The 15,476-nt window shown below is 41.5% G+C and overlaps 1 protein-coding gene across 2 annotated transcripts in view; it reads left to right on the top strand.

Moving 5' to 3' along the window:
• The window catches only part of PRR11 (proline rich 11), a 47,183-nt gene that overhangs the window by 2,276 nt on the left and 29,431 nt on the right, over nucleotides 1–15,476 (top strand). For both annotated transcript variants that reach the window (XR_012088802.1, XM_008011260.3), the window contains exon 2: nucleotides 12,157–12,289. Coding sequence is in view for 1 of the 2 variants with exons in the window: in XM_008011260.3 (XP_008009451.2) it covers nucleotides 12,162–12,289 (128 nt within the window). In the remaining variant the exon portion in view is untranslated. The remainder of the gene's footprint in view (nucleotides 1–12,156; nucleotides 12,290–15,476) is intronic.

Genomic DNA, 15,476 nt, shown 5'->3' with positions numbered 1-15,476 from the left:
TGGAGGAGGATACTCCAAACAGAAGGAAAGGCTGATAGAAAGAAACAGAAAGTATTTGGTGTTTAGTATACCTGGAAGTACTAACCGCTAGTCATTAGAAGAGATGAAGGCTCTAATGGCAGAGGGCTATTACAGGTAAGTTGTGAAAAATTTTGAAAGGCGTGCTAAGGAATTTAATTTTGTGAGTAAAGGAACCTTCAAATACTTTTAAGCAAGGGAATATCTAGATCTCATTTTGTTTTAAAGTATCAGCTCTGGTAACAATGTGGAAAATGAACTGGCAAGGAGAAAGACTGAAGGCAGGAGAATCATTGAAGGAACACTCAGACAAACCCAAACTAAGACACATTCTCCAAGACGACTGACTTGGACTCTTCAAAATTATAAATATGAAGAAGCAAATACATAAATAAAAAAAGCTGGAGAATTGTTATGAATTAAAGGGGACTAAAGAGATACTAGATACTACAGCTAAAGAATAGGTGTTGTGGAACCAGGGTGGGAGAATCTATAAGGGATAATGAGACAACTGGGGTAATCCTAATATGGGCTGTTCATTAGATCATATCATAACAAGGTTAAATTTCCTGACTGTGATTGTGGTTTTGTCAGAAAATTTCCATGTTTATATTAGAAAACAAAAGCCAAAGTATCTAAGAGTAAAGTATCATGATGTCTGCAACTAAATCTATTCAATCAAAACCTTAAAAAATTTATATATGTATATATCTGTACATACATACAGAAAGAGTGTGTGTACAAAGACGGCAATTGACAACTGGTAAATCTAGGTGAATTGTATATGAGTGCTTATTATACTATTGTAAATTTTTTATTTCCTGAAAGCTTGAAATTTTTCTAAGTAAAAACAGTAAAGGAAAATAGACAATAGTGAAAGACAAAAATGGTGAAGGCAATTGAAGTTAGAGGACAGAAAGGAGGGGGATGGTAAGGAGAAGAGACAGGGTAAATTAATCAGAGAAATATCTCTGATTCATACTCACATTGTCCCACACCCAGGTGTGGCGTGCACCCAGCGTAGTGGCATGATCTTGGCTTACTGCAACCTCCGCCTCCTAGGTTCAAGTGATTCTTCTGCCTCAGCCTCCGGAGTAGCTGGGATTATGGCACACTCCACCACGCCTGGCTAATTTTTGTATTTTCAGTAGAGTCAGGGTTTCACCCTGTTGGTCAGGCTGGTCTCAAACTCCTGACCTCAGATGATCCACCCACCTCAGTCTCCCAAAGTGCTGGGATTACAGGTGTGAGGCATTGCGCGCAGCCTCCCACACCCTCTTTTTTTTTTATAAGCCTCTACTCCAATAGGAGCTCCATTGTCTCTGCAGTCTTTTCACCTTCCTGGCCTTGTCTTTTCTATTTCTTTCTCTACCCACTCCTTATACATGGTGTTTCTTAAAGTTTGGTAGTCAGCTCACAGATCTTTTCACTCCACATATTTCTCTGGGTAATTTCACCCATTTCTAGTGTTATTTTCTCTAGCCATCTATACTCTTATGAGTGCAGTATTTCTCTAGTATCTTTCCCCTGAACTTCTGACTTTGAACATAGAACACAAGCAGTTAGATGTCTTTAGATACCCTACTGTCACTCCTATAATCAGGTCCTTATCCCCTACACAGTTGCAATAGGTTTGTAAGTGGACTTTTTGCCTTCAGTCATGGTCCGATAAATCCAACTTCCACAATGCTGCCAAACTGTTCTTTCTGAAGAGCAAATATGAGCATGACAGTTATCTGCTTAAAATCCATTATTGTTTTTGATGTCTTGGTCCTTATCCACCCTCCAGCTTCATCACTCATTGCTCCCTGACAAAACTTTATGTTACAGGATACACTTTAGTCACACTGAGTCTTGTCTGAATCCCCTGACATACCTTTCTGTGAAATGTTTCCATGTTATTCCCTCTGATGGAATGACTCCTTCCCAGGCCCACCTTAACCTAGCCCCTTCATCAAAGCTCAGCTTAGGCAAAACGTTTTCCAAAAACCTCAACCCTTATAGGAGAATTATGTACCCTTGCTTTATTTCTCCATTAATATCATATACATAGCCCATCATAACCCATACCATATTGTATACCTGTTTACTTTCTGCTTACCCATCTCTTCCCACTATAAACTCTTGGAGAGCAGGAATGTGTCTTATTCATCTTCATAGCAAGTTATCACTATATGTTGTTGAATTAAACTTCTGTATTTTAAAAACTCTGATATAGTAATCTCAAGCAGCAAAAAAAAAAAAAAAAAAAAAAAAGAATCGAGGAATAATAATGATAACAATAAAACTTATTGCCTGCCAGGCACTGTAAATACTTTACATGATTTACTCATGTACTCCTCAAAACTCTGAAGCAAGTTCCTGTTAATATTATTATTTCACAGGGGAGGAAACTGACACAGAAAGACTAAGAATCTCTTGAAGGTCGTAAATAATAACTTATGACAGTATAGTACAGCCATGATTTGAACCTATGCAGTATAACTCCCTGGTCCTCATTCTTAACCCCTACAGTATAATTTCTCTTGTTTTTTGTTGGTTTGGTTTTGGTTTTGGTTTTGGTTTTGGTTTTGGTTTGGGGGGTTTTCTTAAGACTGAGCCTCATTCTAATTTTTATATTTTTAGTAGAAACAGGGTTTCACTGTGTTGGCCAGGCTGGTCTCGAACTCGACCTCAAGTGATCCGCCAGCCTCGGCCTCCCAAAGTGCTGGGATTACAGGCGTGAGCCACCGTGCCTGGCCTATAATATGTCCTTTATTATTGTTTGATTTGTTATCAAGAGCTCCAGATGTACCAGTTTTCTGGTTCCTTAGCCTAGAAATCTTTTCTTAATGAAAGAGGATGTAAGCAAAAATGAGAGTAATTTCTAGAGACCATAGAACTATTTAGGATATTTATGGTTTTTTTTCTTTTTTTTTTTTTTTTTGGAAACAGTTTCTGGCTCCGTCTTCCAGGCTGGAGTACAGTGGCGCAGTCATGGGTAACTGTAGCCTCAAACTCCTGTGCTCACGTGAGCCTCCCGCCTCAGCCTTCAGAGTGGCTAGGACTATAGGTGGGCCACCATGCCAGGCTTTTTCTTTTTTTTTGTCGTAGAGTTGGGACTCTCACTATGTTGCCCGGAGTGGTCTCAAACTCCTGGGCTAAAGGGATCCTCCCACCTCCACCTTAGCCTCCCAAAGTGTGGGGGATTACAGGCGTGAACCTCCGCCCTTGGCCTATATGTTTATGTTTCTAATGGTTTTTCAGATTATTTGAGAAAGCAGTGTAAGAAAAAAATTAGTTTAAAAAATACGTAGGTCAGGCACGGTGGCTCATGCCTGTAATCCTAGTACTTTGGGAGGCTTAGGCAGGTGATCACCTGAGGTCAGGAGTTCAAGACCAGCTGGGCCAACATGGTGAAACCCCATCTCTACTAAAAATACAAAAATTAGCAACCCCATCTCTACTAAAAATACAAAAATTAGTTGGGCGTGGTAGTGTGTGCCTGTAGTCCCAGCTACTCGGGAGACTGAAGCAGGTGAATCGCTTGAACTCAGGAGATAGATGTTGCAGTGAGCTGAGATCGTGCCATTGCACTCCAGGCCGGCCAGGCAACAGAGTGAGACTCCATTTCAAAAAAACACACACACACAAAAACACACACACACAAAACAGGGGGCCGGGTACAGTGGTTCACACTTGTAATTTCACCACTCTGGGAGGCCAAGGCCAGTAAATTGCTTGAGCTCAGGAGTTCAAGACCAGCTTGGGCAACATAGTGAAACCCTGTCTCTACTAAAAATACAAAAACCGGCTGGGCATGGTGGTGCGCCTTTATAGTTCCAGCTACTCAGGAGGCTGAGGCAGGAGGATTGCTTGAGTCCAGGAGGTCAAAGCTGCAGTGAGCTGAGATCACACCACTGCAATCCAGCTTGGGCAACAGAGCAAGACACTGTCTGAAAACAAAAGGAAAAATGCTTTAAGGAATCACGAAAGAATGAGCTTGTATTCAATGTTAACAATTAAAATCCCACCTAATCCAGCAAAAAGAATTTGTAGGTCTCATTACCCCTTTGGAAAGGGGTATGTATTTTAGACTAAAGGAAGATTGCTCTATACTCTTTCAATTTAGGCAATTATCCTCTGGAAAGTACCTAATGCTTTTAATTAAGTAATGATACTAAAACAAATCTTACTTTTTTGTGTTCTTGTTCTGACTAAGGTAGAAATTTGCTATTCTCCACTTTCGCAAGACCTGTGATTATTTTTGGATGGAACAACTAACTATCTAGGAATTATCTCAGACTGCATCTTTCTACCCTCACAGATTTGGCATAGTTCCTTAATCCTCTGCATGTGCCAATTACTGTATTTAATTAAAAGGAGATTAGATAGAAGCACTAATAACCCAAGTCAGACACACACACACACACACACACACACACACACACACACACAGAGAGAGAGAGAGAGAGAGAGAGAGAGAACATGATTTAGTTCCTAGACATTTTTTTCATTGAAAAATAATTCCCAAAATGACAAACATTGGCTTGTGTAGGACTCTTTAGAAATTTGAATGCATAGACACTGGAACAACCACCAGGAAAGGACTAGAAAGAGTCCTTTTCAGAATGGTGGTACTCAACCTTTCCAGCTAATGGTACATACCAAAGTTTAAAAGTCAAATACAATACAAGCCTTATTATAATTAGAAAGAAACAATGAAAAAAAACGGCAGTCCAGTTTAAACCACCCCTCTGTAATCCTGACTCCCAATTGTCAGAGGCAACACTATTAAGTCTTGTAATTATTTCTTCTGGTATTTACCTCTATATTTCTAAGTAACATTCATACTATTATTTCTTTTTTTTTTTTGAGACGGAGTCTCGCTCTGTCGCCCAGGCTGGAGTGCTGTGGCCGGATCTCAGCTCACTGCAAGCTCCGCCCCCCGGGTTTATGCCATTCTCCTGCCTCAGCCTCCCAAGTAGCTGGGACTACAGGTGCCCGCCACCTCGCCCGGCTAGTTTTTTGTATTTTTTAAGTAGAGACGGGGTTTCACCGTGTTAGCCAGGATGGTCTCGATCTCCTGACCTCGTGATCTGCCCGTCTCGGCCTCCCAAAGTGCTGAGATTACAGGCTTGAGCCACTGCGCCCAGCCCATACTATTATTTCATGATTTTTTTTCAAGTTCAGACACTATATAAATTTAGACAAATACTGACTTCCACTCACTTTCTCTTTTTTTTTTTTTTTGTTTTTTGAGATAGTTTCACTCTTGTTACCCAGGCTAGAGTGCAATGGCACAATCTTGACTCACCGCAACCTCTGCCACCTGGATTCAAGCGATTCTCCTGCCTCAGCCTCCGAGTAGCTGGGATTAGAGGCATGCGCCACCACGCCTGGCTAATTTTTGTATTTTTTAGTAGAGACGGCGTTTCTCCATGTTGGTCAGGCTGGTCTCGAACTCCCGACCTCAGGTGATCTGCCTGCCTCAGCCTCCCAAAGTGCTGGGATTACAGGCATGAGCCACCACACCTGGTCCATGTTCTCTCCTTCTTCCCAGTATACCTACATCATCGTTTTTGGTTAAATAGTCAATGCTTATACTTTTTTTTCTTTTAGATGGAGTCTCATTCTGTTGCCCAGGCTGAAATGCAGTGGCACAATCTCGGCTCACTGCAAGCTCCGCCTCCCTGGTTCAAGAGATTCTTCTGGCTCAGCCTCCCAGATAGCTGGGACTACAGCCACATGCCATCACACCTGGCTAAATTTTGTATTTTTGTTAGAGACAGGCTTTCACCCTGTTGGCCAGGCTGGTCTCAAACTCAGGACCTCAGGTGATCCTCCTGCCTCCCGGCCTCCCAAAGTGCTAGGATTATAGGTGTGAGCCACCAAGCCCAGGGGATGCTTATACTTTAAATATTGTTTAACAGCTTAACATTTAGTGCTACTAAGATTATATTTCCTTCCTTATACAACTTTTTTCCTAGCTATTTTTTATATACTTATTTTTTTTTAAGCACTTACCAGCAATTTGGCCACAAGTTTCCAGAACAGTAAAACTCTGCTGAGAATGGTCCAACACACTAGGTAGTTTATCTATTTCCGTTTTTTCTTTTTTTTTTTTTTTTTTTTTTTGAGACGGAGTCTCGCTCTGTCGCCCAGGCTGGAGTGCCGTGGCGCAATCTCCACTCACTGCAAGCTCCGCCTCCCGGGTTCACGCCATTCTCCTGCCTCAGCCTCCCGTGTGGCTGGGACTACAGACGCCCGCCACCGCGCCCGGCTAATTTTTTTTTTGTATTTTTAGTAGAGACGGGGTTTCACCGTGTTAGTCAGGATGGTCTCGATCTCCTGACCTCCTGATCCGCCCGTCTCGGCCGTTTTTTCTTAGAGACATTGTTGCTGAAGCTCTCTGTCCTGTCTTCCTGCACCAGTCTTCATTGGCTGTGAGCCTCAGGTCAGCAAATTACTGTTTTTGAGGAGCTTGTGAGCTAAGAATGATTTATAACTTTTAACAGTTAAAAAAATCAAAAGAGGAACAATATTTTGTGACACATGAAAAGTATATGAAATTCAGCCAGGCACGGTGGCTTATGCCTATAATCCCAGCACTTTGGGAGGCCAAGGGAAATGGATCACGAGGTCAGGAGATCCAGACCAGCCTGGCCAAGATGGTGACACCCCGTCTCTACTAAAAATACAAAACTTAGCCTGGCATGGTGGCAGGTGCCTGTAATCCCAACTACTCAGGAGGCTGAGGCAGGAGAGTCAGTTGAACTCGGGGGGTAGGTGGAGGCTGCAGTGAGCCGAGATCATGCACTGCACTCCAGCCTGGGCGACAGAGTGAGACTCCGTCTTAAAAAAAGAAAAAAAGAAAAGTATATGAAATTCAAATTTCAGTCATAAATAAAATTTTACTGGACACAGCTCCTTTGCTTGAGTATTGTCTATGACTCCCTTGGTGCTACCCTGGCAGGGTTGAGCAGTTGCAGCAGAGACCATATGGCCTGCAAAACCTGAAATATTTACTTTCTGACTCTACAAAAAAGGTTTGTTGACCCCCGTCCTAAGCTTGCTGCAAAGCTGTTTCCCCTAGATTTTTTATCACCATTATCCTGAAAATTCTTATCTTTTGTCTTAATTCTTTTCTCACACCTGACTGAAAGTTTGGCCTAATATAGAATTCTATGATGGGGTTGGGTGTGGTGGTTCATTTCTGTAATCCCAGCACTTCGAGGGGCTGAGGTAGGAGGACTGCTTGAGCACAGGAGTTTAAGCCCAGCCTGGGCAACAGAAACAGAATAGGGGAGGATTGTGAAGGGTCAGATGGAAGCCAAAGAAAAGGAGGATGCTAGGGAAATTTCAGATTATAGGGCTCCCAACCAGTGGACTCAGCCTTAGATAGAAGTTTCCAGTGGCATTTGTCTATAGAAGGTCCTGACCATACAGGACTTCAAGACTAGCCTGGCCAACATAATGAAACCCCATCTCTACTAAAAATAAATAAATTTTAAAAATTAGCTGGGCATGGTGCCGCACGCCTGTAATCCCAGCTACTCTGGAAGCCGAGGCAGGAGAATCGCTTGAACCTGGGAGGAGGAGGCTGCAGTGAGCCAAGATCATGCCACTGCAATCCAGCCCGCACGACAGAGCAAGACCTGTCTCAAAAAAAAAAAAAAGAAGAAGAAATCCCTGACCATAGATTTGATGAAATGTAACCTTTTTTCTTCAGGCAGCCACAAGATCGCTCCTTTCTAGGAGGCTCTCCTAAGTATCTTTATCAGAGTATTTTTATCTTGTGGTTTTTGTTTTGTTTTTTTTTATTTTGTTTTTGAGACGGAGTCTCGCTCTGTCACCCAGGCTGGAGTACAGTGGCGCAATCTCAGCTCACTGCAAGCTCTGCCTCCCAGGTTCACACCATTCTCCTGTCTCAGCCTCCCGAGTAGCTGGGACTACAAGCGCCCGCCACCACGCCCAGCTAATTTTTTTGTATTTTTAGTAGTGACAGGATTTCACCATGTTAGTCAGGATGGTCTTGATCTCCTGACCTCATAATCTGCCTGTCTTGGCCTCCCAAAGTGCTGGGATTACCGGCATGAGCCACCACGTCCGGCCTGGTTTTGTTTTGTTTGTTTGTTTATGTGTGTGTTTGTTTTGGAGACAAGGTCTCCCTCTGTTGCCTAGGCTGGAGTGCAGTGGCATAATAATAGTTCACTGCAGCCTCAAACTCCTAGGCTCATGTGATCCTCCCAGCTCAGCTCCTGAATAGCTGGGACTACAGGTTTGTGTTGTTTTAAGTTAAAGAAAAAGTCAGGGCTGGGCACGGTGGCTGACACCTGTAATCCCGGCACTTTGGGAGGTCAAGGCAGGCAGATCACTTGAGGTCGGGAGTTCGAGACCAGCCTGACTAGCATGGAGAAACCCAGTCTCTACTAAAAATACAAAATTAGCTGGGCGTGGTAGTGCATGCCTGTAATCCCAGCTACTCAGGAGGCTGAGGCAGGAGAATCGCTTGAACCCGGGAGGCAGAGGTTGCAGTGAGCCAAGATCTTACTCTTGTACTACAGCCTGGACAACAAGAGCAAAACTCTGTCTCAAAAAAAAAAAAAAAAATCCTTTAGACATCCCTTGTGTTTAATAATCCCTGCTTCACCTTCCTTCATTATTTCAGCAGGAAGAAAAAGTGATATAATAAAGGTGAAGGCAGCCAACTATGTTTTGGTGTGTTTTCTAAGCCCCTAAGGACAATTAAGAAAAGCACCTTGTCAAATTGGGACCTGATAGTCCAATTAGATGTTATCAGGAATCTCTATTTCTGGAAGGGCTGTCCATATATGCATTGCCGACATTTGCCATTAGGGGTGCCCTCTGCAAGTCATGGAACCAAGCCAGTGCTCAGTTTTTACAACCTGCAGCAGGGTAGTCGGGGTTCGTGGGCCAGTGGAATCTGAGAGCTAAGCAAGTATAGTGCTGCATACCAAGTGCTGAAAGGTTACTGAGTGAACAGAAGTGGAATGAATGTGTATTTTAAAGGCCAATTGTTCCCATTCAAATCTGAGTTTGAAGGGAAGGAGGCCCAGGCCTTGAGATCATTTTCAGTTCTGCTACTTGAATAACAACATCTTTGTTCCTCAAGTAGCAACAACTAAAAGCAGCAAAGCCTTTCTGGAACTTCAGCTCAAAATTAAGCTGTGACTTAATTTTCTTCAGAAAGGGATCCAGATTGAAATGTGAATATACTAGATAATGTTTTTGCTTTGTTTTTTCATTTTGTACCATAGCAAGAAGGACCCTTTTATTAAAGGTTTCCAACATATTCACTTGGTCACAATCAAGATAATGGTAACATATATATAATGGTAATATATTTAAATTGATCATTATGATATATACTTATATAGATGTATGTTAGTGTATAGCATATTAGTGTGTATAGCATCTTAGAAAGAACAGATATATTTATGTTAAAATATTTGTTGCATTCTTAAGTGCCAAGCAGCTTTTATTCTCTTGATAATTATTGATTATATCCCGACATTTGTATAAAAAATTCACTTTATTTCGACAGATCCTAATTTGCTGTTACTGTATCAAGTGGCCTTGCCATTTTTTTAAATTTTATTTTGATTATTTTTAAATTGACCAATAATACTTACACATATTTGCGGGGTACATGGTGAAGTTTTGATACATGTAATGTATAGTGAATAGATCAGGGTAGTTAGTATATCCATTATCTCCAACATGTATCATTTATTTATGTTAGTAAAATTCAATACCCTCCTTCTAGCTATTTGAAACTAGATAATACATTATTGTTAACTATAGTCATCCTACGGTGCCATAGAACACTAGAACTTATTCCCCCTATCTAGCTGTAATTTTATTACTGGAAAGGGGTCCCAATCCAGACCCCAAGAGACGATTCTTAGACCTCATGCAAGAAAAAATTCAGGACAAGTCCATAAAGTGCAAGCATGTTTATTAAGAAGGTAAAGGAATAAAAGAACGGCTATTCCATAGGCAGAGCAGTGGCATGGTCTGCTCAACTAAGTATACTTATATCTTGATTATATGCTAAACAAGGGGTGGATTATTCGTGCGTTTTCTGGGGAAAGGGTAGGAATTTCCCAGAACTGAGGGTTCCTTCCCTCTTTAGACTATATAGGGTAACTTCTAGACATTACCATGGCATTTTTAAACTGTCTTGGTGCTGGTGGGAGTGTCTTTTAGCATGCAAATGTATTATAACTAGTGTATAATGAGCAGTAAGGACTATCAGAGGCCACTTTCATTGCTTTCTTGGTTTTGGCCAAGTTCTTTACTGCATCATGTTTTATCAGAAGGGTCTTTGTGACCTATATCTTGTGTCAACCTCCTATCTCGTCCTGTGAGCAAGAATGCCTAACCTCCTGGGAATGCAGCACAGTAGGTCTTAGCCTCATTTTACCCAACCCCTATTCAAGATGGAGTTGCTCTGCTTCAAATGCCTCTATTTTGTATCCTTTAACAAATCTTTCCCTATCCCTCCTTCCTCCCCACCTTTCCCAGCCTCTAGTATCCTCTGTTCTACTAGGTAATGTTTTTATTTTATTTTATTTTATTTATTTATTTATTTATTCATCAGATGGAGTCTTGTTTTGTCACCCAGGCTGGAGTGCAGTGGCGTGATCTCGGCTCACTGCAACCTCTGCCTCCCGGGTTCAAGTGATTCTCCCACCTCAGCCTCCCCAGTAGCTGGGACCACAGGCACATGCCACCATGCCCAGCTAATTTTTGTATTTTTAATAGAGACAGGGTTTTGCCATGTTGGCCAGGCTGGTCTCGAACTCCTGGCCTCAAGCGATCTGCCCACCTCGGCCTCCCAAACTGCTGGGATTACAGACGTGAGCCACCGCACCCAGCCAGTGATGTTTTTAAATGCTTTAAAATAACTGTTTTAAGGGCCACGCCTGTAATCCCAGCACTTTGGGATTACGCCACCAGGTGTGGTGGCAAGTGCCTGTGGTCCCAACTACTTGGGAGGCTGAGGCGGGAGAATCATTTGAACCTGGGAGGTGGAGGTTGCAGTGAGCCGAGATCACGCCACTGCACTTCAGCCTGGGTGACAGAGCTAGACTGTGCCTCAAAAAATAAAATAACTGTTTTAAAATACCCATGTCTTTGATTTGGGGTAATTGTTGTTTCATTTTACAGTATATTGCCTATTTAATCTAGTGTCACACCGCAACATATTAGAAAGAACATGGAAGACTTATAGGTCTGGACTTATTGCATTGCATTGATAGATTGTCTAATCTTTTTTATCCTCAGTTTATTCTTCTGTAAAAACAGGAATAAAAATCCTCCTTGTCAGGGATAATACCTTGCAGGATAGTAAGGGTTAACTAAAAAGATGTATGTGAAGATACCTAACAGTAAAGGGGTATTGAATAAATGACTAATGTTGTTTCCTCATCTCACTACTGATTCCATCTGTCACAGCTCAGTAGATGCTGCCAGTAAAAAACATTTTTTTTTTTTTTTGAGATGGAGTTTTCACTCTTGTTGCCCAGGCAGGAGTGCAATGGCGCGATCTTGGCTCACCACAACCTCTGCCTCCCGAGTTCAAGCGATTCTCCTACCTCAGCCTCCCGAGTAGCTGGGATTACAGACATGCACCACCACGCCCGGCTAATTTTGTATTTTTAGTAGAGACAGGGTTTCTCCATGTTGGTCAGGCTGGTCTTGAACTCCTGACCTCAGGTGATTCCCCCACCTTGGCCTCCCAAAGTGCTGAGATTACAGGCATGAGCCACCATGCCTGACCAACATATTATTTTAATAACTGACTATAACCCAACTACAGCCATTTTCGCTACTATCAAGAAAGGAAAATTCATTTAACTTAAGAAAAGCAACACAAGCAGAACAAACTTAGAGAATAATATAATGCCAAGACCAAGATCTCTCCAGAGATAGTTTAAATCTGGGTTTACATTTTCCCCTACTTCAGGGCTTTTCTGGGATGCTGGTAGTGACCTATTTCTTAATCAAGATGGTGGTTACAAGGGTGTGTTCATGGTGTGATAATTCATTGAACTATACACTTAAGATTTGTGTACTTTCTATATGTATATATTATTTTTCAACTAAAAATGTAAAAATATTTCTCTGCAGACATCATGCCCAAGTTCAAACAACAAAGACGAAAGCTAAAAGCCAAAGCCAAAAGATTATTCAAAAAAAAAGAAGCCTCCCACTTTCAGTCCAAGCTAATTACATCTCCTCCTCCACCACCCTCGCCAGAAAGGTAAGGCATAATGTGGAACAGAGAAAATGCTAGAGAGATCTGATAAGTTTAAGATAGAGTTTCCAGATTTAGCAAATAAAAATAGAAGGCAGGGCTGGGGGCAGTCACTCATGCCTGTAATCCCAGCACTTTGGGAGGCCAAGGCTGGTGGATTACCTGAGGTCAGGAGTTTGAGACCAGCCTGGCCAATGTGGTGAAACCCTGTCTCTACTAAAACTACAAAAATTAGCCTGTGTGGTGGTGAGCACCTGTAATCCCAGCTACTCGGGAGACTTAGGCAGGAGAATTGCTTGAACCCAGGAGGCGGAGCTTGCAGTGAGCTGAGATCGCGCCATTGCACTCAAGCCTGGGCAACAAGAGCAAAAGTGCCTCTCAAAAAAAAACAAAAGGAGGACCAGTTAAATTTGAATTTCAGATAAACAATGAATAATTCTTTCATATAATTGTGTTCTATGTGACATTTGGAATATATTTATACTATAATTATGCATGCTTTATCTGAAATTAATTTAAGTTTTATTTATTTGTTTATTTACTTTTAAGACTGAGTCTTACTCTGTCACCTAAGTTGGAGTGCAGTAGCATGATCAAGGCTCACTGCAGCCTTGACTTCCTGGGCTCAAGAGATCCTCCCACTCTGTCTCCAAAACAGACAAAACCTCTAGCTTGGGATCGGCCTTCTCGTCTATTATTTTTCTTTTTAAAAATTTTTTTTGAAAATAGATGTTGATACTATGTTGTCCAGGCTGTCCTCAAACTCTTGGCCTCAAGTGATCCTCCGCCATGACTTCCAAAAGTGCTGGAAATGTAGGTGTGAGCACTGCACCCACCGTTACGTTTTTTTCTACATAAAAAATAATGCAGGATTATCTTCTAGAGCTAATTAATATGTTCAAATAACCAAAACACCATTAAGGAAAAATGTCACATGACAGCAAATAATCAATCCAGACCAATATGATCACACTCACTGTGAAGGTGAGAAAACTTCATCTTTATTACATTTCCCCAAGAGACGCACTGCATTGTTCTCTTGAAAATACACAGCTCATGTCCTCCTTTAAAATACACATCCTCTTTAAAGTAACATACAGATATGCCAATACAAGGTAAAAAATTACATCTGATTTCTCACATTTCAAAAACATACAGTAAACATCAAATAAAAATTTATTTTTATAAGAATTTAGAGGAACTATCATGTAGCTATAAGTGTAATACATATATTAAGTATCATAGATAAAAAGAGTGCTCCCTTCAGCAGCACATGTAGTAACAGATACAAAGATTTAAAGATAAAAGCTTTAGGATAAAAAGAATCCTCTCTTAAAAAGGAAAACAAAATTACATTTATGTATATATAGCAACTATAACACCCATCTCACAACTTTATAGGAACAGTGTCTATTCAAAAATATCAGTATTTTCAAAATATTTAAAATAAATGTAGTAATAATTCTATGCCCATCTTTTTCAAAATAAACCAATAAAATATATAGTATATATTAGACATGTTAGTATATATCTAAGACATGTTAAAAATCACAACTGAATTCTCACAATTCAGTCACAAATTAAACAGCAAATAAAAATTTCTGTGACAGGAACTTAGGAGAACTACCAATAGCTATAAATAGAAGGGATTATTATGTAAGTATCCTAGATAAAAAGTATACTTGCTTTAAAGGCACATATAATAATACAGAAAACAATTTAAAGATAATAAAAGATTTAGGATAAAAAGGATTCTCTCTTAAAATGAAAAGAAAATTATATATATATAACAGCTATAACTCTCATCAAAAAATCTACAGGAACAGCATATTTTCAAAAGTACAACAATTTCCAAACTATTTGAAATAAACCTATTAATAATTCGATGGACAACATTTTCCAAACAAACCAATAAATGCAGTGTGCATGAAGCTATCTGTTACAGTCTATGGCACTCATATTTTACAAAGAATTCTGTGCCAATCTGAGTGTCTGCACTGTGCCTTCAAATGCTCCTGGACTGTGGCAACCAAATCCATAGGAAACAAGACCTCCAGGTTCCGCCCCGGGGAGGTTGGAATTCAGCAATATAAAAAAAGAGAGGTGGTGCTGCAGGAAGGGGTGGAACCAGGAACACCCCTGGTTTCTCACTGTTCTCTGTGGATTCCTAGAAGTACCCGCTTTGTCCTAGGAGGGCAACGGTGATCACTCTATTCAGCTCCATCTAGAACAGTCCAGGTTCTTCTAGATGATCTGCACAAATGGCTCCTCTCCTCCTTCCTGGTGTCTGCCATTAGCATTGGAATAAAGTTCCTGCTGAAAATCCGCATCTCCCCTGGGCCCGGTGTTCTGGAAGTGAGAGAGAGGATGTCACACTTCAAGGAGGCAGCTCTCTAGACAGGAAGGTTATTCACGTCCCACGTCAAGTCTAACAAGAGTTCAGAGCCATTGAGAAATCCAATTTTATCATCTGTCCTTCATTCTATAGCCTGCTTCTGAACCATCATGTTCAACTGTGAAACTCACACTTTGGTGACCCTGATTCCGAAACTCATTTAATACACCCAAGGTCAGTCCCAGTGATCTGCTTCATAGCAAGGACTTTGGGTGGGTCTCCCCAGGGAGTCGGGCACCCTCAGAGAGTGTGGCTTTGGACTTCATCACAGCTGGGGCCTTTTGTGTCACTTAACAGCTAAACTTGTAACCACGCTAGATCCATTTCTAATGTGACAACATCACGAACCCCAAGTCCAGAAGCCTAATCCATAATCCTACCTCCTCATGATGAAGTCTCATGCTCTGCTCACCGTGGTTAGCTGCATAAGATGTAAACCAAAGCTTCACTGAACCCTCGACCCAAATCGGTAACTCAAGTGTGTCAATCATAATGAACCTCCCCAAACTAAGTATTTATGATTATTTTTGAGTCAGGGTCTCACTCTGTTGCCTGGGCTGGAGTGCAGTGGCAGGATCAGGGCTCCGTGCAGCCCCGACCTCCCAGGCTCCAGTGATCCTCCCACATCGCCTGACTAATTTTTGTATTTTTGTGGAGAGGGGATCTCGCCATGTTGCCCAGGCTCGAAGCCGGATCAAGCAATTGGGTTCCTTGGATTTCCGAAATAGACCCCAATATTCTGCCTTTACCCTGGAGGATGCAGATGTACCTTCCCTCAGGCCGATGACCTCAGGCCTC

This window comes from Chlorocebus sabaeus, chromosome 16, assembly GCF_047675955.1.
Source record: "Chlorocebus sabaeus isolate Y175 chromosome 16, mChlSab1.0.hap1, whole genome shotgun sequence".
Lineage (NCBI taxonomy): Eukaryota > Metazoa > Chordata > Mammalia > Primates > Cercopithecidae > Chlorocebus > Chlorocebus sabaeus.
The sequence above is the reverse complement of the archived record's forward strand: the minus strand, read 5'-3'. Positions and strand labels throughout refer to the sequence as shown.